The sequence below is a fragment of the Podarcis raffonei genome, chromosome 5 (assembly GCF_027172205.1).
Source record: "Podarcis raffonei isolate rPodRaf1 chromosome 5, rPodRaf1.pri, whole genome shotgun sequence".
NCBI classification, from domain to species: domain Eukaryota; kingdom Metazoa; phylum Chordata; class Lepidosauria; order Squamata; family Lacertidae; genus Podarcis; species Podarcis raffonei.
Window position 1 is genome coordinate 49,164,588 of NC_070606.1, and position 25,404 is coordinate 49,189,991.

The window sequence follows — 25,404 nt, forward strand, 5'->3', positions numbered from 1 at the left end:
TTTTTAAAGAGGTGGGAACAGAAGATTATGCGTAGTTTTATCACTGCCAAGGTAGCCTGTTTCATGCTGCTCACAGGACTGGCTTTATCGCTGTGTCTGCCCAAACAAGAGTCAGGTTTAATCCAGCAATACAGATGCAGGAAAATGCTTTTCTGCTTAATAATCTGGAACTAGTACTTGAAGAATCAGTGTGTACTCTACTGAGGTTGTACTCTGCTCTCCCTGTAGGGTCTACTCCAGTTCATTAGTACAAATGTAAATAGTGTGATTATCCTCAGGATCCTGATTGTGTTCTGATTAGGCTTTGGTGTGTGGGATACACACACACACACACATACACACACATTTGTGTGTTTGTGTGTACACACAATGTGTACACACACACAGAGGCCTCTCTTACCTATGCAGACACTGCTGGTCCCAGAACCAGAACATTTTATATACATGGAAACTGGAAGGCTAGTGTTAAATGATACATAACTTGAAAAATCACAAAGCTACATTCTTTTTACATGTCCAGAATCACATTTAAGTTGGGCCCAAGTTTTATGGGTGCTGTTTTGTATTAATAGAAAATGTACACACTATCTGCAAAAAGAAATGCGCAGTACTTCATCCGTATTAGCAAAAAGACATTTACAGTCTTGGAATTTATGGGAGGAATGGAGTCGCACCAAAACTGGAGAGGTAAACTTTTGTTCAGGGGGCTTTTTGATATACACACTGTTAGCTCAAATATTTCTATACAAAAGTGAATGGCGGGTCCCCTGAAAATAGAAGAGCGGTAGTCACACTTACAAACTTTCTAGGACTGATACGTATACATAGCTGTCTTAATTTTCTTTTTGTATCCTTCATACTACAACACCTAATTCAAGTTCCTTAGAGGTCATAGTACAAGTAGAAGACAAATGACTCTGAAATTGATATTGCTAGAACACAGTCATGACTTAAATAATTGAATAGTATTTCAAAATATGATAGCAGTAGAAATAATAAGTACAAACCTTTAAAAATAACAGAAGTATATAGGGTGGGGTTCAGCAGATACCCTGTGCAAAAAGTTCTGCAACAGGGCTTGCCCCTTGAAATTGGCTTAAGGGTGGAGGGGTCAGGATACCATCCCCTAAACTGTGCAGGAGAGAAAGGACTGTTCCATCTGGCGTGTTCTGCAACGCTTGTGCAGACAGAAAGTTTGCCATAGTGTGATGCTGAATTCCACACTACACCCACCATGTGCTAAGGCATGTTTTTTTTTACAAAGTCCAGGAACTTAAAAGGATTATTTTTTTGGAAAAAGAAAGTGCAACTGCAGAGCCTCTTCAACAGTTCTCATATTTCTGTGCAAAACTCTTGGTTTGTAATAATTAACCCTTTGGGATCAGGGCCAGACTACATATTACACACAGACACATATATTCAAACCTTAGTTGCAGCTGCTTTAAGGGGGGGGGGGACAACTTTAATCAGGCTCATTTTTGCCAGATGATGGGTCCATCCTGCTAAGTTTCAGGTACGTGTTTACTCTTACAAACCTCTCTTGACACCCCATGGGGGAAGTAATAGCAGGAAGAGGCAGTACTGTCTTTCTTGCAGCAGCTTTTACCTAACGGCAGGAGTTACGGGTTTCAGAAACACAAATTTGTGTGTAATGTATAATTTGGCCCTTGCCTTCCCTCTTAAGACTGATGGTATAGCCCTTGACTCTAGCACAACCTCTGCCACCAAATGCATGAAGGGGTTCTTGGGGGTGGGGAGTGGGATCATGCTCACTGCCCCGAATGCTCAGCCCTCCCCATGCACCCAGAATTAATGAGAGGGGGCTCTACAAACATGCACAGCTATATATACACACAGGACTCTTCCTTGTAATCTGGAACCCTGAACTGATGGGTTCATAATCATCAGGAAAAGCTGTAAGTGCAAAGGGATCTATCAAGGCTAAAAGCCAAGCCACCAGCCAGGCAGCTAGCAGGCAGATTAACATTCTGTGGCCGGTCTATGCAATCCTGCTCCCCTCCCCAATAGGTATTTAAATAAAAAGAGGGCCCCACTCTTGTGCAGCTTTTTGGGCTCCGGTTGATTAGCGACTATAAATGGTTTACGTAAGACAGATGATTTATCTTGTCTGTTTTAATGGCTTTCATATTTTCATTATCACTTTTGCAGCATCCTGTTTCTTTACACTAGGATGCTGATAGGGTTTATCAAATTTTCTACTTTAATACAGAAAAACTTGTGTCCTTTATGTAAGCTGTCTTTTCATTTTGCCTTAAAAAGAAGAAATCTGTCCCATTTTGTAGAAAACCCTAAATTAAAAAATGGGGGAAAAGAAGTGTTTTCTGCTACACACTGCAGTGTTTTATCTCAAGCCTGCAACATCCTTACTCCCCCCTCCAGATAGAAATGCTCTTTCCTCTGTGGAATGTTCTGCGTAGGTATGGGATGCTCAGAAAACATGGCGGCAGAGAGAACTTTGAATCGCTGTATGAAGTCCACCCATCAGATCTTAAGCATTTGTTCAGCGGCTGCCAAGTGATAGAGGAAATTTTCAGTAGCTGGTGGAAATCTCTTCTGCTTCAGTGCTTCAAAGTTAAGTGACGGCTTCTCTCCATCATGCAAGACCTCTGTGAAGGAGGCTAGGTTTGTCAATATTTCTTTCGTCTTCAGTGAAATATCCTAGAAACATAAAGAGAAAATAAAAGAGAGCAAACAGGAAATGAGGGCGGCAACAACACTTCCTACTTTTCTTTGAGAGAACAGCAAACTTGGGACACCTCACTGCTCACCCCAGACTAAATCATTTATGAAAAAAGTTTAAAAGCAGAGGTCGCAATACTAATCCTTGGGGGACTTCTGCTCTCTACATCCCTGTCCTGTCCCATTTATTCTGGCTTTCCATTTCCTGTTACTTAACTAATTCTTGATCCACAAGAGGAACTCCTTTTCCCCCATTTTTGCTAACTCAGGAGTCTGGTGAGGAAGTTTGTCATAAGCTTTAAATAAGTTTTTGAAGTTTTGTTAGCACAAACTGCTGTTCCTAGTGTGGGATGCAATGTGCAACGGCAGTTTGTTCCAAAATTATGCTTTCACTCCCCTCTCCCATACAGAGGAGGGGTATTTTGGTCCAAGGTTCATCGCCCAGCTCATTCCCTGTCACCTAAACTCTGCTTTTAGCAGATCGTCTGAACCTGTGTTTTCTGACCTCAGGAAGAAAGGCAAAGGCACAGGCACAACATCCTGGGCAACAGAAATGTATGAAAGGTTTGAGCAGTCCAAAGATAAGGAACATAACCTTAACAACTTGACTGTTTGATTTGTCAGGATCTTCTGCGGACTGAACGATGAGCTGACCAATTTCTTTGTGGAGTTTCCCCATCGTCATTGCCTCTGGGGATAGAGAAAAAGCTTTGTCATTCATTCCCCATCATCTAGTTCAGCGAAAATACTGTAATCTGCAGTTCCAGACTAAGTTATGGCTCTGGTCACAAGCACTGAGATCAGTGGATGCCAAAAGTTTCCTGACAGTGAGACAGACTAAATACAAATGAACTCTCACATCCAGTATCAACAGATTCTTCATACCAGTACTGAGTTAACATATATTTGCTGCATATGTCGTAGTAACGTTGCACAGACAGAACCCTTCTTACTATCCACTTTTAGAATCTAGAGTTTTTGTCGCTTCTATTATGCTGTACATTTCCCTTTCCAGTCAAGGCACATCCTTGTGAGGAGTACCATCCATTTTATCCAGTTTCCATTCATTATCAATGAAAATCACAGGCTTGTCATTAAAAAATAATATTCCCCAGTTTTCTTTTAACCTTTCTTTATTATCATTACTATTTCATAGATGCCTGCCTTGGCATACCTTTTACAATTTTCACTTCTGTTCGATATTAGCTTTGGCAACCACAGCATCTTTGATGTTTACTTTAATGCATGCCAATCAAAGCGTTTGGGGGAAAGGAAACAACAGACCATATCATGGGACTCAGACTGCGTACGAGTGAGTTTGTGCAATATATTTTTTCAACATTATGAAGTTACACCAAATTCTTCCGAAATGTGCATCTATCAAAGTGCAAACTGCAACTTGCAAGGGATGGGGGAGGCACGTGATTCAGGCAACAAACCTTTCGCTTGCGGTGAAATGGTGATTTCACTTTCAGCCAGATTCACATATACATCATAGAGGTCTGGCCTGTTGCTCACTTCTGAGTCTATAAATCCAGCAACATAACCTGGTCAGGAAAATTTTTTACCATGATTACTGATCAAGTACATTCCAATGTGAAGTGCTTTAATAATAATTTTACCACAGTTATTTCCTTGCCTTTTAACCATCTCAAACCTGCATGCCAGTGTGGAATTGCTACCAATTCCATGGCAAATTGCTTATTTTAAAAAGGCATGTGCAGAATTCCATCTGCTATTCATTGAATCTACAGAAAAATCCCAGCAGGGAGGCCAGCAACATATGTAACATGCATTAAATTATTTTACTTCAAAATAAAATAGAAAAGCTCTACACACAACATGATATATTTAGAGGGAATTTCTTTGATCAATTCTTAAAGAGGGGGTTGTAAAAAAAATAAGGACCAATTGATTACTCTTTAGAAAGGGAATTAAGGACTGCTTCAGAACAGCAATTTTGAGATGCTAGATTGGGACCTATTACTGGATCGCAGAAAAATAACTCAGTCAATGGGACAAAGAATGAGTAGTATCTCATTTGTGCCACTGACGTGTGACTTTGTGTGATTTGCCAACCAAAAAAACCAACAACTATATTTGAAAAGTAGAATATCTGCAAACCACAGTTCTGAGAGAGGATTATTAGAAGATTAATAGTATTCCATCTTTCGGTCCTATCCAGGTCAGCAAAGGAGAATTTAGTTACTGTGTACAACAGTTTATAGAACCCACCCTTCACTATCAATACCTGGGCACGTCTTTAATGCTTCCAGTTCATCATCATTCAGATGTACATGTGAATGAAGGATTGACCAGTCTTGGCGATGCCACACTAAGGCTGGTAGAGTCCTTAAGAAAACAACCAAGTCACAATTGACATTGTACTCAATACAACAGTAGCTTTCAAGGAAGACTGCTTAGCCTGTGCCTCAAAGTCTTTGGTAACCATGAAGACCAAAGCACATCACTGAAAGTTATAGGTTGTTTAATGTTTGGGATACAAGCAGAGAAAGAGAAAATGCTGCATATAAGTCACAAGTTGGACGTGCAACAAAAAATGTTGTAGCTGGAGTGCTCTTGCTGGTGGCTGGCTAGCTGAAACTCTGCCCACTAGCAAGATACTCTATTCCATTCTTCACCCATCTTTTCCCATCATCATCCCAGCTCCAAAAGCCAGTCAGCATTCCAGGGCTAGTGGGCATGCTCAGTCCTCATTAGGATGTTCTTGAGTCTCCCCATCCCCTCACAAAGGTTCCCCCCGCAAAAGAAATTATTTGAAGTTCTACAGACATTGCTGCTCCTCCAAGCCCTTTGGTAGCTCCCTCATTTGTGTGAATGGTGCTGTTTTGGATATGTAGGAATTGGCACTAGAACATTACAGGTAGCTTGCATCTTATGTCAGAGTTCAGTTCCGGGGGCTCCACACATATAAGCAAAAACATGTAAAGCCAGGAACCTGTGGAACCAGCCATACCACAAGGTGTATAGCTGCTTAGCTAACTTTGGAAAGGGGATGTGAGGGCTCTGGCAGGGTCCTAGAGCCCTCCTCCCTCCTTCCCAAAGTCCTGTGTTTTCCTGCCTTTGGAAAGAAGGGAGGGCTCTAGGACTCTGCCAGAGCCCTCATGTCTCCTTCTCAAAGCGAGTAATCTTGCAAATCTGCTCAGGTGGTTGAGGGGAAATAGATGAATGGAAAGTGGTTTTCATTTGCTCTCCATTTATTTATCCCACCCCCTGCCTGCACAAAGCTGCCATTATGTAAGTTAAATAAGTGTAAGATGTAAGTTACCTGTATTAATGAATATGACAATACTCATGATCAATGAAAACAAAACAAAGCATGCTTGGTGAACTTTTTAGTTCACCTGGGTGCTGTACCTTGTAAATTCCTGGATGGCTTCTAATCTGGGGTGATATACTACAATTCTTTTCTTTAACATGAGTGCAGTATACAGGATGACTATTTCCATTCCAAATTGAGATACTATATCTAGAACAGGAGATGGAAAAATAGGATTTTAGTACTGAAAGGCAGCAGACTTCTATACAACTAGCAACAACCTAAGTATTAGGATTGGATGAGAAATCATGAGAAAGTTGTTTTATAACAGGAAATGGAGCTTACTTCTGTCAGGCGCTACATTTGATGTTATTTTGCAAAGTGAGTCTGGTGTTGTGAATACGCTTGTGCATACAGTTATTCTTGCTATTTTTAATGTATTATAATGCAGTTATAACTTGTATGAATTAGAGGACGAGTGAATGTTTGGAAAGGTGGCCCAAGTCAGGAAAAGCAAGCTCCAGTGGTTGATGTTGTTTTAAGTGAAACATCAGGTTGAAGACAAACAACATTCCTTGGGAGATGAAACTGCATGTTCCAGGACATCTGTGTTCAATTGCCTAGACCCTAAAGGCACTGCGATAAGGACAGAGAGATAAGCACAGAGATTATGACCTTCGAGTCACATTGCTGGAAAAAGCCTTGCAATTCTGGAGGAATTCAGGGGGAGGGGGTCAGAAAAATAATGCAATGATCTTGCAATCCTCAAAACTTTCCAAGTTGGCCTTGCAGTGCAGATAATATCTGCCATCAAGACTAAGCTATGCAATCCAAAGACTGAGCTGAGGAACTGTGGCAAAAACTGTGAAATCTTTGGGTGAAAACCTAAGGAGCAACATAGCGTTTCCACCTCGCCCCACTACACTATTTCTCTGTGTGCTACTAAGCTGTCCACTTAGGCCACATTCACACCATACATTTAAAGCCCCATGACACCATTTTAAACAGTCATGTCTTCTCCAAAAAGAATTCTGGAAGCTGAATTTTTTTAAGGGTGCCAAGACTCCTATACTCCTCCCAGACCTATACTTTCCAAAGTGGTTTAACAATCAATCCCTCTTCACTGGGAACTCTGGGAATTGTAGCTCTGGTGGAGGGGGACTAGGCATCTTCTAACAACTCAGCAGCCGTAACAAACTACAGCTCTCAGAATAGCCATGACTATTTAAAATGGTATCATAGTGCTTTAAAGGTATAGTGTGAATGTGGTTTTAGCCACAACATTATTGGGTAACTAGATTCCTGCAGAGAGTGAATCTGAATGTGCTTTATCAACTGAGTGCTCTTCAACAGATGAAACTAATAAATAACTTCTGAAAACTAGTACTGCTCCCATGACACTTCCAAGAGTACATGTTTGGGACTGGGGCAAAATCATCCCCAAAGCTTTAGAAAAAATTCTTCCCACCTTTGATTGAGCCTGCAAGGTAAGCTTTTCTGACATCAAAATCTTTGCTCAGGAAAGATCCGTTTTCTTCACTCTGGCAGATCCCCTTTGTAAGGACAGAAATATAGCTCTCCATCATTTTTGCAGGACTCCCATACTTCAGGTATATTCTTGAAAAATAAACATAATGAAACAAGTTTTTTATGTCTTCACAAAAAAACCCCCAAAGAGAATTGAAAAAAACAAGCCAGCACTTTCTAGGACAACAGCCCTAAGATATGTTCACTGTTAATTAAGATTAAAGACTCACACACAGGTTTGTCTTTCTCAATCTATGGTTTGCTTAATACACTGTTTATTAAAATGTTTATAGCCCACCTTTCCGCCAGAGACCCTCAAGGCAGCTTACAACACAAAATTTAAAAAGAATTAAAGAATTATTGACAACAGCTGCAAGAAAACAGCCAAAATGAAATTACAGCAATGAACAAAAATGAATGCTATCTTTAAAAGCCATGTTTTAGCTGCTAAAAGGCAAATAAGGAGGTAGCCCAAAGGCCTAGCTGGGAGTCATACTAGAATCTAGCCCAGGGATGGGGACTCTGCAGCAGTTCACCTATTGTTGGATCACAACTCCCATCATCCTTGACCATTTGATACACTACCTCAGATTGATAGGAAATAGTGTCAAACAACTTGTTCAGGGCCACAGCTTCCCCATCCCTGGCTTGGCAATGCAGTCAAAAAGGCCCCACCGTGCTACCCAGTCTGATGGATCTTATGGGGCGGGGAGGAAATCAACAAGTCTTCAACTGTTGAATGGAGGGCTTGAGTGGGCAGTTGGACCCAAACCAGCACTGGAAGCACAATGGGAGCCAGTGCTGCTGAAACAGTGTCGTGATCGGGACACTTCCTGACCGTCTGACCAGCTGTGCTGTGAAGCTTCTGAAGGCTCTTCAAAGGCAGTTCTGTGCAGTGTTTCAATTGATAAATCCCAAATAGATGCCCACCACAGAACATCAGTTTGATGCAAAAACGATTCTTTGATTTAAGCTAGTCTGCTAGAACACACTGCACGCACAGCCTTAAAAGAGGCTACTCCTCCCGTGTGAGATAGCAAGCTGGATAGCATCTTCTAAGATAAATGATGTGCACTTTGAACAGGCAAATACACAATTAAATAGTCTTTTAAAAATCTACTGCCTAATTCATAGGGAGCACTTTTCTAGTTAACCAAAAGTTTTAAAAAACTTATCTACCAAACCTGTAGTATAAAACAGCAGTTATACACACCGACAGAGGATCCTAGTGAAGGCTGCGTATTTCTCTGGGTTAAAGTCTTTGGTAGTCAGGACAATGGAAAAATGGGTCACCTATCCAATACACAAGAAAAAGAAAAGGTTGCTTGATATTCCTTTATAAACACCATACTGTAAACATGGACATTATAGCAACACCAGGAGGATCAGCTCACCAAATCTCTTCAAAATACAGTAAATCGAGACAAAATTTAATCAGTTCAGTTGTTCATATGATCTGCCAAGTGCTAAGAAATGCCTTCTACCATTCCACTTCAAATCCCATGAGGGTTGTGGGGGATAACTCAAAGAATCGCCCAATAGATGGGGAAGCAGGTCCATTTGCCCCTTTGCAACGAATAAGCAAGTTTAACACTGTTTTGGAGCTCACAACAACACTAAGAGTTTTGTTGCATTTCCAGAAATGAAGCAGTGAGGAGGATGCTTCAATCGACTGCAAGAGTGTGTTCAAAATTTGACCGTCTTATCTCCTTTTTCTTTTTCTTCCTTTTTTCAGAGCAAAGCATTAGGCATTTGAAACAGCACTTGCACAGCATCCAAAGCACGTTCAACCACGTAAAGGTGCTGTAGATCACTCATGGTATTTATACCCCACCCTGACACCTTCAGGTGAAGCAGGGAATGCAGTTGCAGTGGTAGGAAGAAGCTAAACAAACATACATTAAGTGTAAAAACAATTCTGCAGAGACATTTTAAAAAACGCAAATAAGAGGTTTTTAAACCACAGCACTCTTTTCTATATTCCTCATTATTCCCATTCATCAGAATTATTTTTGTTGCTTCCAGAACACTCTCCTAACTGCTACTTTATTCCTTCACCTTCCATTCTTGCGTATGGAATAATCTGCACAGAGTTTGGGAGTTGGCTTGGGGTTGGGGTTTTTTTGCAGCTTTCTCAGGTACAGTGGTACCTCGGGTTACATACGCTTCAGGTTACAGACTCCGCTAACCCAGAAATAGTACCTCGGGCTAAGAACTTTGCTTCAGGATGAGAACAGAAATCGTGCTCCGGCGGCGCAGCAGCAGCAGGAAGCCTCATTAGCTAAAGTGGTGCTTCAGGTTAAGAACAGTTTCAGGTTAAAAACGGACCTCTGGAACGAATTATGTACTTAACCCGAGGTACCACTGTATTACTGAGCTGCAACACGACATTGGTGACAGATTCATTTACAAGCCACCTTGAAATAGCCATCAGGTTTTGAATCCACCGATTTATGATCTACAGTGCAACACTATGCATGCTTGCTCTAAACTAAGCCCCGCCTCAGCCTCAGTTGATCACCCAAGGCCTCAACATCCAGCTCAGTCATTTGGGCCACAAACCCTACATGCTAGTACATAGGAACACAGCTATAAATGGCACAAGAATGGGCAGCTGGAAAGGGCAGGTTGATAATCTGTGCCTAAACCAGTTGTGGTATAATACTGAAAACCTACTCTTTGTTCCCCACCCTAATGACCATGAATTCTAGACAGATTTCCCATGTAGGTTTCAGCGGAGATGTGTATTAATGGGATAATATGGCTCTTAGTTTTCGCTATTTATTTATTTAAAATTTTTATTCTGCTCTTCAGCCAAAAAAGGCTCTCAGATCACTAAAAAAAACTAACAGCCAGGCTTACAGACTAAAAAGACATGAGTCAAAAAGAAAATGGATTGGGATGGAGGGAGGAAACTGTAAACATATGCATGGACATGCAATTAGGCAATGTATTTGAAAAGTCTCCAGGGCCACCTAAAATTAAGAGCAATATGATATTTATTTATATGTAAAACAATGTAGACACTATATATATAATATAGGCTATGCCTGGCAAGGATTCCTAAACCCAGTATTAGTAAGTTTATAGCAAGTGTTGAACAATGAATGTGCAGGATAAGATATTTCTGTATCAAGCTCCTTTCTCCAATATTTCCATCCTACCTTTTTCAAGGCTGAAGAATTTGGTACTTCCATGGTTGTAACATAAAACCACGTCAGCCTGTATTGACCAAATGCGAATGAGCGAAGCTGTTTGCTTTCATCTGTAAGGCAGCATTTTCTCAACAAGAGGTCCCTTAATTCAGTTGTTGTAGAAGGATAGCACCAGACCCACAGAGTATCTCCATTGGTATCTTTTTCTATGGTGGAAAGATGTTCACTGTGAGAATGCCAACAGCAGCAAGGAAGTAAATTGATTGGTTAATCAGATCTGTTGGCTGCAAGCACCTTTAACACCTGCATTTTACACACACACTAAAGCTTTTGGTTTCCGCTAACATCTGTTACAAACTTAATTCACTTCTTCTGTATTGGATGTATGCTGCAACATACACAAATGTCTTATTTACATTAAAATATGAGGTCATGACCTATGGTGTTCAGGGTAGAGATTCTGAAAACTACAAACCATTCTCCCGCTCTGCTGCAACTAACAGGGCAGGTGGTCAAATATGACAAGAGTCAGTTCCACACCCACAGCCCTGTTACTCATGCTGGCTGCAATGGAAAGTGGGGGGGGGGCAGGTAAAATTGGATCGAATGCCATCAAGTGATAGCAGTGGGGCTGGCTCAGGATCCAGTGGATCCTGGGCTGTTTTAGCTCCTCCCCACCAAATGTCCCTTGTCTTGATCCTGCTGGCAGGCATAGGCAAAAGGACACCACTGCCAAATTCTAAACCCACCCACACCCAGACTGCCACAAATGACTTTTGGATTGTAGCCTAAGCCTGTAATTGTAGTCTAAACACTTGCAGCTTAAACAATTGTACACCACTGCCCTGTATTTCCCTTCCTCTGTGCACCCCTTGTACTGAATTTTAGACTGTACGCTCCTCAGGGCAGGGACCTGCCCTCTTGAACTCTGAAGAGCAACAGATAGATAGAAAGAAAAGCAAATGAAACTACAGTACTGAGTCATTTCCTAAGTTTCAGAAGCACTCTCAAGCAGATGACTTTTAAAAAATATGGAGTGCACCATTACACACAGTGACTTTAATAAACCGCACCTATGTTGACAAGTAAAGGAATATGCACATATGGGTCATTTAGAAAGATATGTCAGTTGCTGGATCTTCATAATCACAGGAGTATGGAGAAGACTGCCAGTTCACATGCCTAGATCTTTAAGGTCTTCTTTTGTACATCAGCACAGGGGAGGGATCTATAAGTGACAGGCGGCATTACAGGCAAGGCTGATGGAAAGCAAGTCCTGATAGGGTCTACGAACTCCTTACACACGCTAAGGGAGCAAACACGAACTCCCCAGCCTTAAATTAATCCGGAATAGCTTCCCCTTCACAAATAGCCGTGCACTGAAGAAGCGAAAACACCCACACTCTGATCATTGGCCCATACTCCCGATTTGGCACACGGGGGTTATTCCAAAAGGCTTATGGATCCAGTGGCACTAAGCAGGCAGGAAAGAAAGAAAGAGGAAACTGCCCCCCATCTCCATCAGCGCACAAACTACCGCCTATTCTCGGGGGGGGGGGGAAGCGGGGATTTGTGGAGCGGGGGCCGGAGAGAGAGAGAGGCAGCGGGGCGCGATCCTGCTCCCTCCCAGCTGTTTCCCTGCAATGCGCAGCAGGGACGCGGGGGACGCGGGCGCGCTTACCAATCAGCCCCACACTCAGCAGCAGCTGAGCCTCGGTCTCTGCCATCTTCCTCCTCCCTTCTCCAGGACCCCGCCTATTTCCTGAGAGCCTTCCCCGGCCCCATCCTGGGCCTCCAGGAGCGAGAGAAAACCAGTTCTCCCCGCCTCCTGGCTTCCGGTTCCACTGGGGAACTCCATTTTACGCGCAAAGAGCGGGAGGAGGAGAAAGCGACCGCGTGCAAACGAGAGGACTTTCCGTTTAGCTTTGGCTTGAAACCTCTCTGCCTCTCGACCTCTCAGTCCAAAGGAGCGGTGGAGTTGGCAATTTCACTGGAAAGTTGTTTTCCGATAGGGTATTTTCTTTTTATGCTGTACTGCCTCTTGATTATAGAAGCCTATTTTAGTATTAAGCAGCATATTGTTTATTTGTTTAAAGGTTTTAATTACTTACATAAAGCAGGACACGAATTTATGTAATATTATTTATTTATTTCACGAATAAAAAAAAGTAAGTTAATACAGCGGTTCAGTATTTTCTGACACATGCCTTGGTAAAGGTAAAGGTACTGGTACCCCTGACCGTTCGGTCCAGTCGCGAGCAACTCTGAGGTTGCGGCACTCATCTCGCTCTATATATAGGCTGAGGGAGCCGGCGTTTGTCCACAGACAGCTTCCAGGTCATGTGGCCAGCATGACTAAGCCACTTCTGGCGAACCAGAGCAGTGCATGGAAACACTGTTTACCTTCCTGTGAGAGCGGTACCTATTTATCTACTTGCACTTTGACGTGCTTTCGAACTGCTAGGTGGGCAGGAGCAGGGACCAAGCAACGGGAGCTCACCTGCTGACCTTCTGATCAGCAAGCCCTAGGCTCTGTGGTTTAGACCACAGCACCACCTGCGTCCCTCTTGACACATGCCTTAGCATATCTTAATTCCGTTCCAGCACAACACAAAAGTCTCCAACTGGCCATAGTTGTCTGTTGTCCAGGTCCTCTAAAGGGGGGCTGTTATTGTCAAAGTTTTTGCCAAGCACTCTTAGTCATCCATTGCTGGTGAAATTGATTTTCTCAGTAAGCATCAATATTTTTTAAAAAAACAAACTCCCATTGTTTCAGCTGATTTTTAGAGATAGCCACTTAGCGCAATGATTTTGTTTGAAATATTGATGTATTATATCCTACTTTCCATCTGCACTATGATAATGTATGTACTGTGTAGTATTGTAGCAGAGATACTGTCATGGGATGTGCTGCATGGTATTGCAATGTTTGACACACCAAAATAGAGACAGCAATGTAGTCGTTATAAACACTGCTTTATTATTTGCATTTATATCCACCACTTCTCCCAGAACCCTGAAGGGAGCCACACTTACTTCACATTTTTTTATCCTCATAACCCTGTAAAGTGGGATAAGCTGACATTGTGTGACAGGGCTACAGGACTGGGTGGGGATTTGAACCCTGGTCTCCCCAGTCCTGGTCTCCCTCTTTTAATTACACCAGTAGACACCACAACCAACTTCAGCTCTTATCTAAAATGTGTAGGTCATAATACATAGTGGTTTCAATCTTCAGGTAGTTAGCAATGTGGCAGTAACAACACTACTACCTTGCAGGATTGTCATAAAACATCACCACTTGTCTCAGGCCCTGCATGTATGTGCAGGGCAGAGGGGATTCTTACTGGAAAGGCAGTGTGCAATGCAGGGAGGTTTATCTCTTCACCCTCCCCTTGTAATCCAAAATGGAGATCTCCCATGCAGCTAGAAATCTTAGAAAAATTCAGTTCCAACCACATGCATGGCCTTCATTAGTGCTATGGTGAATTCCAGGCTGGATTATTACAATGAGCTCTCTGTGAAGCTGCCTTGAAGAGTGGTTTGGACACTTCAGCTAGTGCAGATGTTGTTTCTTGCCTATTGACATATTTGAGTTGGCTTGCTAGTGTGTCACATGTTCTGAAACAGCTGCACTGGCTGCCAGTAGACTTCTAACCCTAACCAAAGGCAGTTTCCCAGTCTCATTTAATGAAGTATACGAATGGAATGGTGTAGGAGAAAATTATTTATGAATTAAATGTACAATCTCCACTTTCCTCCTCCAATGGGCTCAAGATGTTATAATGTGAATGTCACAACAACGTAAGCTATGCTATAACAGTGACTGGCTTAAAGTCACTGTGTGAGCTCCATAGCTGGAATGGGGATCTGAACCTGGGTCTTTTAGGTCTAAAAGACGAACACATTAATGCAGCACAGCACACCATATTACACACACTGGCTCTCAATTGCAAAGAATTCAGCATGGAGTGCTCTAATCCTTAACACAACAGGCCACAAGAACATAATCCTTTTTTAAAGTCATCCAGGTTGATGGCAATCCCTTGCCTCCAGTGGAAGTGAGTTCCACAGTATAACTCTGGAAGAAACCCTTTCTTTTAATCTGTCTTGAACCTTCCACTATTCAGCTTCATCGGATGCACTCGAGTTCTAGAATCCCGCGACGGGGAGAAAATCTTATCCGTGCCGCGCACAGTTTTATAAACTTCTATCACGGAACCCACAAACAAGCGCAGGATCATTCAAACCGCCGCCTAACCCGCTGAGTAGCGCTGGCCTCGAACTCCCTACCACCGGACCCGCTCTAAGCGGAGCCTCCTCGCGCATGCGCCCTTAGAACGTTGGGCGCCTCGAAAGCTCGGGACTGACCCCGCCCCCTCCACCCGCCTCCGCGACAGGCACCTTCGCTTCCGGACACGTCCGTGCGCGGGGCGCGTCACGTGACGCGCTCCATTTCCGGCCTCGCTTTGCTGCCTGGCTGGGCGCTCCTTGGGGCTCGTTGCCGTGTGAGGAGAAGCCGTCGCCATCATGCCGGTCTACTTCCAGCGGCCCGAGAACGCCCTAAAGCGGGCGAACGGTGAGTGCGGAGCTCTGGGGCCGCTCGCCAGCGGGGCCGGGGGGAGGGCCCGCCTCGTCGCCCCGCCCGCGCCCCCATTATGCTTAGTAATGGAGGCCGAGGCCCAGGCACCCGCCACGCTGACCGCAGCACGGCCTCGCCCTCCTCCCCGCGCTCTCGCTTGGGGTGGCCGTCCAGCCGGCCCCGTCAGGCACGCAGCCGAGGTGGAAGGTGGTGAAAAGGCGAGCCGCTCTTTAGACACGAGGCCTCTCCGCTCCTCGTGGCGGCTCTCCGGACTCACTTCCTCCTGTTTGAGCCCAGGCTTCCGCGCGAGGGGGTGTGAGCGGGGAGAGGGATGCGCCTGGTTTTTCCTCTCCCTCTTTCGTCAGAAAATAAAACACATTTTTAAAAAGTGCCTCCCTAGGCAGCGCTTGTCTTCAATGGCTGTCGAGTTATACCTGTTCCCAGTGGCCACGCTCGTCCCACCACCCCCGAATCAATAAACAAAGGGCGGCTTTTATCTCGCGTAGGCATCTTTGGGTTTCGAAAGCCCTCTCGCCCTTAAAACTCGCACCTTCCCTACGTTTCGTCAGGAATTATGGCCGGCGCCAGAATCCTGGTTTAGCTCAGTTTCCCAGTGGCGTCGATGACAAATCTAGCCACAGCGCTGCAGGAAATGGGCGCTCATTCTCTGCCTCGATCTTCCCCCTCCCCCGTTCCCCATTTTTTTTAACCATTAAATTAATATCGTTCATTTTGAGACCCCCATAGCAGGGGTGCCCAAACTTTTTTCAAAGAGGACCAGATCTGATGAAGTGAACATGCGTGAGGGCAAACCAAAGTTGTTGACCTTTTTTAGGATTGAATTTGTTGAGCCTTTTTAGGGCCTTACCCCAGGATTAAATTGACCAGCGGGCCAGATTAGGGCCCCCAAATGGACTTTGGACATGCCTATCCCAGAGTGTGCACTGCCTGGTATGATGTGAAAGTAAATATTTGGTCTTTCTCAGAGTTCACATCACATCTGATGACACAGAACTAAGCATATGGAACAAAGGTTACAATTTGGACGATAATTTTGACCTGTTTTTGCTTTCCAGTGCAACTTGGAAAGTCTACTGTTAAGCAGCTGCAGTAAACAAAGAGCCATTATTTAAAGGAGTTACTTATCGTAGTTACTTTTATTTGTAACACCGTGAAATATCATTGTGAAAACTTAAGACAACTGAACAAGATGGAATTTCATAATAGATTATAAAGTTTTAAAGCAATATTCAGGAAGTTTCTTGTTACTGTGCTTGATACATCTCATTCCTCCCCTCATCCTTTTCTTTGTCTTTTATGTAGTGCACTGAAAATTCCAGTAACACAGCTCACTGTATTAATATGTAGGGCAGCAAACACACCCACTTTAAAAGCTAATTTAATAACCAAAATGCTGGTAAGAACCAGTTTTAAATAGTAGGGCTGCCTGTTACAGTAGACTCAAGCCAAATATGTGTGAGCATATTATAATTTAATTAAAGCAGGCTATATGTACCTCTTAAATACAAGTAAAGTTTGATAAAAAACCATTACTGTCAAATGGAATTAAGTCTTGAAATTTCAGTTAAGTTTTTTAAAAAGTTTTTTTTTAAAATCATTAACATGCATATTACCATTATGTGAATTATTCAAATCTTCTTACTTGATTTTTCCATCTCCTGCATTAAGGCCATTCAGATTTAACACCAAATGATGGTTTTATTTCTAATGCCTGTCTTGCACACTTATTCCCCTCACACACTTCACTCAGTAAATGCCTAATCCTTGTTTGTGGCAAACTAGGGTTTGTTGCTATGTGCAAACAATAATTTGTCTGTTGGACAAAAGTAAAAATGATGGTTTGCTGTGGACAAGGATAGGAAGTTACTAATCATGGCATGCAAATTAAGTGGGAATGTACAATGGTGGTTCTTGTAATATTTAACCATGGGGTTTGCTGTCATGTTGGAACACATACTTCATCTATCATCTGGCAATCACTTAAAAATATTGACAGAATACATATTTTTAAAAAGCTTCATTGTATTGGATGCTATATATTACTAGCATATGAATAGTGAATTCAAGAGTAAGTGGCCAGGATCTTAACATTGACATTGTTTTGGGATTCATAATTTTTATTGTTTTTTTAGAGCCAAGAATCTCTCAAACAAGAAACTTGAAAATGTATTAATTTCAAAAGTCAAAATGTGATTTAAATAATTTTAAAATCTATTGAGTGAAATCAGGTTTCTTACGTTGAAAATAATACATTTCTTTAACAAACATACCATATTTACTGGTATTTATAGCAATAAATAGTCATTTGCCACTAAAGAGGGATTTTATACAATCAAAGAGCATAATTCAGAAGCTTTGGCCATACAGCCCACATGCCTTTTGTGTTGCAAATTTATTTTGGCTTGGAGAGGAGTCAGATTTCTGTTTGTCTGTAAACATACAAGAATAGTAAGCAAGATTGTGTACTGGCTGTACTTGCACTTCATGATAACCCAGGTTTTTTGGGCGTACTGTGTTCTACTGAGAATAAAAAGCATGTTGGTGCACCCTGCTCAGTTGCTTCCACCTTGCCTCCCTGGTGCAAGTGCTAGTCTTGGCTTTGTGTTACATACAAACCAGGGATCATGGTTTATTTCTCCATTGCAAGCCGTGATTGCCAGCCATCATGAACCAATGGTTTGTTGTTGCTTCCTGATCATATCTATATCCCTGGTTATCACTGTAATACAAAGCCAAGGTTTCCTTGTTTGTTTAGCCATTTACAGCCAGAGAAGAGTGCAGCAGGAGCAATCAGGTAGCAGGCACCAGCTCTGTTAACCATGATAAACCAGAATGTCATTTAGCAGATAAGTATTTGTAACTTGCCAGAAGCAAGGTATGGTAGTTCTTGGAGTGTCCTCATGAGATGGAACATAAGCGTTCATCTGTTTTACTTTGTAGAGTCGTAGCTATTCATATTTGAAACTGAAGATATTGCAGAACTCTTAAAGCTGAAAGACAGAAATGACAACAGTTTGTAACTACAAATTGTATCACTTCTCTCGTTATTCTAGAACACACAACAATGCTTACTAAAGGTTTAGCCAATCTGTTGCAACCTTTCCTTTTAAAGTGAAACAGTTTTACAAAGAACTGTTGCCACTTCACCATATTTCTCTTTTTCCTCCCCAGAGACTTAAATAGCTAGTTTGAGCTATCAGAAATGGCTGACTCAAATCATTTATAGTATTAGTTTCCTGAAATCCTTTTGAAGCATTGAGAATTTGTGGGCAAGTTCACAAAAGCTGGTGGTCCACAAAAATGTTTAAAAAAATGTGTATCAGCATACTAGTAAAGTAATTTTTGGCTGTCAGTATTCTGCAAAGTATAAAATTAGACTGCTCCCCCCATTTTACAGTTGTTGCTCAACCTGATTCCCTGGAGGTGATTATTACTTTCAACAATACTATGGAAATGGCTTTTTATAGCAACGTTCCTCTGTTCCACTCTGAAGCAATATATTTATTAAAATGAAAGCAGTTTGTATTAAGAGTCATAATTTATTTTTCTCAGAATTTCTTGAGGTTGGGAAGAAGCAACCTGCTCTTGATGTTCTCTACGATGTTATGAAAAGTAAAAAACACCGAACATGGCAAAAGATCCACGAACCGATTATGCTAAAGTACTTGGAGCTGTGTGTGGACCTCCGCAAGAGCCACCTGGCTAAAGAAGGCCTATATCAGTACAAGAATATCTGCCAACAGGTAAAGGCTCTGAAAAGTGTTATCATATTAATAGTATGTTGTTAAAAACAAGCATTATAATAAAGTAAATGTTTCTAGATGTTTTAGAAAAATGTACTTGATGGTTCTGTACTATATATGTGACTTTATAAAAGCTTGATAGGATTAGAGATAAGGAGCATATATCACCAATAGAACACTTTTGAATGAATTGTAGCTGCAGAAGTCAATTGTTCTCAGATGTATTGCTACACTTCATTATACTGATAGTTTTATATTTATATCTGTATATATTCCTATATAAATAACTTCACCTCATGTCTAAGCAAAGTTATTTATAGCCGTTCTAATTCTGATACAGGTGAACATCAAATCCTTGGAGGATGTAGTTCGGGCTTACTTAAAATTAGCAGAAGAAAAAACTGAATCTGCTAAAGAAGAGTCTCAGCAGATGGTGCTAGATATTGAAGACTTAGATAATATTCAGACTCCAGAGAGGTAGGTAACAGTGCTATGATACTTTTTGTCTGAAGCTTAATTTAGTATTATGCATACATATTGAAAAACACTGATGAACTAATTTATGATTTTGGATGCAAGCTGAGTTCTTTTGGCAGACTTACGTCTGACTCAGTCAAATCAACTTTCACCTTGATGTGGAAGACTAAAACAAGAATTGCATTCCCATGATTTTGAAAGATGCTTTCAAAGAATGCTGTTGTCCTGTCATTAGAATTTCATTGTGCTGCCTGATATGTATCTTGGCAAGTGAGATGATATGATAAAAAGATTGTAGAAAAACATATTCCTTTTGTTTCTTAATTCTAGTGTTCTCCTAAGTGCTGTGAGTGGGGAAGACACTCAAGATCGTACTGATCGGTTACTTTTGACTCCCTGGGTTAAATTTCTATGGGAATCCTACAGGCAGTGTTTGGACCTTCTCAGAAACAATTCTAGAGTGGAGCGGCTTTATCATGATATTGCACAACAAGGTAAAATCTGTTTGTTTTTTTGGTAAGACATATGCAGTCACTTTTTAAAGTTCTGGAATCTCCTATTGATTGCCTACTTCCAGCAGGTGCATTTTGTTCTTTAAAAAGAAAATTATATTTTTTATAATAACGGTTCAACTATTATCTGACTTTTTATTAAGGAAAGTAAAAAGCATCTTTTAAAAGATAAGAAAACAAAGTGGATCAAACAGGTAAATTTGAGTGTTAGAAAATATTGTCAGTTTGAACTGCTGGTCTGGTTAGTGCAGCACAGCAAGTCAACCTATGTCTTGCCAGGACTGCATGAAACAGGGTCCCAGAGAGGTGTTGGCAACTGCTTTGCTGTTCCCTGGTCTTTTTGCCTCTGTGCCATTCTGAACAAATTTAAGGTTTGATTTAGTGTCTGCACCTAGCTCATGGTTAAGTGGTTAGTGAGTAGAGAGCTTAACCATGAGCTCAGATTTGAATAGCATGCTAATCCAAACCTGCATGGTTCAATGTAGTGAGGAGTAAAAATGACTGGTGAGAAGCAAAGCGGCTGCAAGCTAATCTCCAGTAGCTCACATTGGCACATGGTCCCAGTAAGCCATACTTCAGTTTATTCTGTTGTGTGAACAAGGCCAAACTGACTTTTTAACTGCTTCCAAATGCCATAATTTTATCTTGCAGCTTTCAGGTTCTGTTTGCAATATACTCGTAAAGCTGAGTTCCGCAAACTCTGTGACAATTTGAGAATGCATTTGGGTCAGATCCAGCGTCATCACAATCAGAGTACGGCTATCAATCTCAATAACCCAGAGAGTCAGTCAATGCATTTGGAAACCAGGCTTGTACAGTTGGACAGTGCTATAAGCATGGAACTGTGGCAGGTATGTAATTACACAGTTATTGAGGTACTGATAGTCTCTCTTTCTGTTGCCAAATACTTTTAAGCTTTACCTTCTGTTTTGTGCTTTAAGGGATCTGGTAATTTAGAGAGCTGTACATAAATAACTTAACATAAATTTATTTATTAATAAAGTTTTCTGGTAAAAGTGTGCTTAGGCTCAGAACTTGGGATAATGAGCATACCAGGACTGGGGAACTTGTTTCTGGTCAGTGGACCAGATTTTAATCTCCCCTGCAAGCCAAATTTGACAGGTGGCTGAAGCCTGTCAATCACCTGGCATCATAGTGACATCAGGTGTCCGGTTGATGAGACTTCAAAGCACAGTGGGGTATTTTAAGCAGCCCTTTGTAAAAAAAATAAAACCCTGTGCTGCTGTTTACAAAGAGCCCCCATCCTGTTCCTTTGAAACTAAACAAAATCGAGGTTTTAAGGAGCAGTGCAAGGATGTGTACAAATGGTGGTCAAACAGCTCCCATAATACTGCTTCAAAGCTTTACAGCCAGAGGGCTTGAGCGCAGTGCTGAGAGGGGGAAGGCTCAATTGAACAGAAACTATTTCAAGCTCCCAGTTGTTCCTTTGAAGCCCTACCGTTACTTGACCCACAATTGATATCATATGGGTGGGCGTGGCTTCCCCAAGATGTCCTGGCAGGCAGTGCTTGGTTTGTGGGCTGGAAATTCCCCGCTTAGATCTATCTATTTATCTATTTATTTAATAACATGTATTTATTAATACGCCACTCTTCCGGCAGACCTCACAAACTAGGCCTGTTACTTTACATTGTATGAGGTTTCTATATATCCCTCCCCTCCAACTTCTTTGATATAATAATAATAATAATAATAATAATAATAATAATAATAATAATAATAATAATTTTTTATTTATACCCCGCCCTCCCCAGCAATAATAAAAACAAGATGAATTATTACAACTTAAAAACAAAAATAAAATACAACATTAAAATAATGGAACATTAAAATATTAAAGGAAAAGAAAAAAGAAAGAGAGGGAGGGAGGGAATCAAATTGGCTCCAAGCCAAAGGCCAGGCGGAACAACTCTGTCTTACAGGCCCTGCGGAAAGAAATCAGATCCTCCAGGGCCCTGGTCTCATGAGGCAGAGCGTTCCACCAGGCCGGAGCCAGAGTTGAAAAGGCCCTGGCTCTGGTTGAAGCCAATCTAACTTCCTTAGGGCCTGGGACCACTAGGGTGTTGTTATTTATGGACCTTGAGGCTCTCCGTGGGGCATACCCGGAGAGGCGGTCCCATAGGTACGAGGGTCCTAGGCCGTGAAGGGCTTTAAAGGTCAAAAGCAGCACCTTAAATCTGACCCTGTACTCCACCGGGAGCCAGTGCAGCTTGAAAAGCACTGGATGAATATGCTCCCATGGCAGAGACCCCGTGAGGAGCCTCGCTGCAGCATTCTGTACCTGCTGGAGTTTCTGGGACAGCTTCAAGGGCAGCCCCGCGTAGAGCGAATTACAGTAGTCAAGCCTGGAGATGACTGTCGCATGGATCACTGTGGCCAGGTCGGGGCTGGAAAGGTAAGGGGCCAACTGCTTGATGCGGCGAAGGTGGAAAAATGTCGCCTTGGCTGTTGCTGTAACTTGCGCCTCCATGGAAAGGGAGGCGTCAAGGATTACACCCAAACTCTTAACGGAAGGCAATGGCACTAATTGGGCCCCCGCAAGAGAAGGGAGTTGGTCCCTCATCCCCATGCCATCCCGACCTAGCCACAGGACCTCTGTCTTCGAAGGATTTAGTTTCAACCGGCTCCCACGAAACCATCCAGCCACAGCTTCCAAGCATCTGGTGAGTGTGTAAGGGGCCGAGTCGGTGTGGCCATCCATCAGCAGATAGAGCTGAGTGTCATCAGCATATTGGTGACAGCCCAGCCCAAAGCTCCGGATAATCTGGGCAAGGGGGCGCATAAAGATGTTAAAAAGCATCGGGGAGAGAATTGCGCCCTGCGGCACTCCATACACCAAGGAGTGGCGCGACGACATTTCCCTCCCTAGTGCCACCCTCTGTCCCCGACCAGAGATAAAAGAGCACAACCAGTTACGGGCTATGCCCTGTATCCCCACGTCTGCGAGGCGGTGGTCCAGAAGATCATGATTGACCATGTCAAAGGCTGCTGACAAATCTAAAAGGATCAGCAGTCCTGACCTGCCTCGATCCAGTTGTCTACGGAGATCATCTGTTAGGGCAACCAGAGCCGCCTCCGTCCCAAAACCAGGACAGAAACCGGACTGAAATGGATCTAATGCCGATGTTTCCTCCAGAAACCTACCAAGCTGTTCAGCAACCGCTCTCTCAATTACCTTACCCAGGTATGGAAGATTTGAAACTGGGCGGTAATTGGATAGGTCTAAGGGATCTAATGAAGTTTTCTTTAAGAGTGGACACACCACTGCTTCCTTCAGTTCCCCTGGGAATGTCCCCGTGTCAAGGGACAAATTGATAATTTCAACCAGGGGGGTCCGCGCAACATCTGTACACTCCCTAATCAGCCAAGACGGGCACGGATCAAGGAGGCAGGTGGTGGACCTACCAACTTGGAGGAATCTATCCACATCAGTAGGGAGTATCCGATCGAAATGGTCCAACACTGGACCTGAAGTCAGTCGAGGGGCCTCCAGTCATTGTATCTAAATTGGCAGAGGTCACGGCGGAGCAACAGGACTTTCTCCGCAAAAAAGCTCGCGAATGCCTCACAGCTGTGGGTCGAATTTGTGCTTAAATTTGTACTACAGTTGTAGTATAACATGATTTTTTAAAAAAAACTCCTTTCAGGAAGCCTTCAAAGCTGTCGAAGACATACATGGATTATTCTCCTTGTCCAAGAAACCACCCAAGCCCCAGCTGATGGCAAACTATTATCACAAAGTTTCTACTGTCTTCTGGAAATCAGGAAATGCGCTCTTTCATGCATCCACACTTCACCGTCTTTATCATCTCTCAAGGGAAATGCGTAAGAACCTCACACAGGAGGAGATGCAGAGGTAGGAAAACTTTTGTTTGCGGGTGCATTTTTAAACTTAGAAATAGCATCAATAGTGTATTGCAAATGGTTGGAAGCTGGATTTAAAGCTTGTCAGTTAGGCCATTTTAGGGATGGCATCTAGAATGGAGGCTAATGCAATTCAACTGCTTAAATCTTCTGTCTGTAGGATGTCAACGAGAGTCCTTTTGGCCACTCTGTCCATTCCTATAACACCTGAACGAACTGACATTGCTCGCCTTCTAGACATGGATGGCATCATTGTTGAAAAGCAGCGGCGATTGGCAACTCTGTTGGGCCTCCAGGCCCCACCTACACGAATTTCTCTCATTAATGATATGGTAAGCAACATTTCATAAAACATTTCTCTGTAGCTTGCATCCTTGATTAAAAGGAACTTTAGTAAAACCTCAGAATGATGTGAATAGTAAACAATGTGATTGAAAATTAAAAGTTTCATTTCTTACCTACTTTCTCCCTCCAGTCCCAGTCTAGCTGCAGACTACAGCAGCAACTGGAACTCTTTAGTGCTGTCCATCTACAGTGGGGCATATTTCATGACTTTGGCCTTGCTTCTCCATAAGATCTGTAAATGTGACATTCTAGGTGTTTCAGCATTTGGAGATGTATGCCCCGTCACATTAATTGCACATGAAGAGTATGTTTCTTATCTATCACATTTTGATTATTTTTTTAAAAATTGTATTTTAGCTAATCCTTGAGATGAAGCATTACCTGTTACAGCTTGTTTGATATTTACCGTTAAAAACATTCATGTCTTATAGGTGAGATTTAATGTTGTACAACATGTTGTCCCAGAAGTAAAGGAACTTTATAACTGGCTTGAAGTAGATTTTCATCCACTGAAGTTATGTGGCCGCGTATGCAAGGTAAGTCCTGAAATTTTATTCAGAAGTATGTAATTTCTGTGTAGTTGACAAAATTCACACAAATGTTGATATATAGTAGATGTGTGGTATTTTTAAAGTGCTTTTTGCATCCAGGTTACTTTATGTCACTATTAATAGCATTCCAATCTGTTTCTAGAATTTCTAACTGCATGAAAATGCTGCTTGAATTTCCATTCATATAAATACTACACATTTAAAAGCAAAACCTGGTCATGCAAATGGAAAATGCCCTTTTGCAAGAGTAGGTTCCTAGTTTGTATTTCCAGTGACTAATGGATGCTTCTGATTTGAAATGTCATTGTACAGCCAGAAAACAGCATTAACTGTTGCTTGCAGTGTATTCCTGTACATGTTTACAGGGAAGTAAATCCCACAGTATTCAAGGGGACTTTCTGCCTAATACGTGTGTGCTTAAGGTTGTAGGCTTAGCTGACATATATGTAATTCTCCAGAGTTGTACAGGGTGAAGCACGTTTCATTGTCTTTCTCTTACTATTTATAAGAACAAAGATATTTCTGATGTGCTAGATAAAAGGTGAAGGTAAATTAGCAGTGTGGCACACATTGTCACCACTGTCAGTCACCTTCAAACACAACTTAATACACATTGTGTTAGAAAC

The 25,404-nt window shown here is 42.2% G+C and overlaps 2 protein-coding genes and 1 non-coding gene across 5 annotated transcripts in view; 2 read left to right on the plus strand and 1 right to left on the minus strand.

Moving 5' to 3' along the window:
- Positions 1-2,095: 2,095 nt before the first annotated feature.
- DENND10 (DENN domain containing 10) lies at positions 2,096-12,485 on the minus strand. 3 transcript variants are annotated; one of them, XM_053389055.1, is made up of 9 exons: positions 12,344-12,485; positions 10,672-10,868; positions 8,721-8,800; positions 7,449-7,597; positions 6,079-6,190; positions 4,952-5,052; positions 4,140-4,247; positions 3,296-3,390; positions 2,096-2,679 (listed from the first exon to the last, which is right to left on the minus strand). In XM_053389055.1, exons 1-9 carry the CDS (start codon positions 12,387-12,389, stop codon positions 2,503-2,505), a joined length of 1,065 nt encoding a protein of 354 aa, XP_053245030.1. In that variant the 5' UTR covers positions 12,390-12,485; the 3' UTR covers positions 2,096-2,502. The 3 variants fall into 3 exon arrangements, with proteins under 3 accessions (XP_053245030.1, XP_053245031.1, XP_053245032.1); XM_053389056.1 differs by having other exon boundaries at positions 10,672-10,888; positions 12,344-12,459; XM_053389057.1 differs by lacking the exon at positions 12,344-12,485 and adding an exon at positions 11,501-11,605.
- A 2,611-nt stretch (positions 12,486-15,096) lies between these two features.
- The window catches only part of EIF3A (eukaryotic translation initiation factor 3 subunit A), a 28,559-nt gene continuing 18,251 nt past the window's right edge, over positions 15,097-25,404 (plus strand). Inside the window, exons 1-8 of the mRNA XM_053389060.1 lie at positions 15,097-15,241; positions 18,818-19,008; positions 19,349-19,485; positions 19,816-19,979; positions 20,649-20,848; positions 23,666-23,874; positions 24,043-24,214; positions 24,659-24,763. Coding sequence (XP_053245035.1) covers positions 15,193-15,241; positions 18,818-19,008; positions 19,349-19,485; positions 19,816-19,979; positions 20,649-20,848; positions 23,666-23,874; positions 24,043-24,214; positions 24,659-24,763 — 1,227 coding nt within the window. The 5' untranslated portion in view covers positions 15,097-15,192. The remainder of the gene's footprint in view (positions 15,242-18,817; positions 19,009-19,348; positions 19,486-19,815; positions 19,980-20,648; positions 20,849-23,665; positions 23,875-24,042; positions 24,215-24,658; positions 24,764-25,404) is intronic.
- Positions 25,251-25,380, plus strand: LOC128414984 (small nucleolar RNA SNORA19). Its single transcript, XR_008330788.1, has one exon. It is a non-coding gene; the product is annotated as a small nucleolar RNA SNORA19 (small nucleolar RNA).

Bases quoted from the DNA above. Each gene is read 5' to 3' on its own strand.
- DENND10 (XM_053389055.1), bottom strand. From the start codon at position 12,389: ATGGCAGAGACCGAGGCTCAGCTGCTGCTGAGTGTGGGGCTGATTG. The intron at 8,801-10,671 runs GTAGGATGGAAA...TGTATTGGATAG, and splicing joins ATTCTTCAGCCTTGAAAAAG to GTGACCCATTTTTCCATTGT. The intron at 2,680-3,295 runs GTTATGTTCCTT...TTATGTTTCTAG, and splicing joins CAAACAGTCAAGTTGTTAAG to GATATTTCACTGAAGACGAA.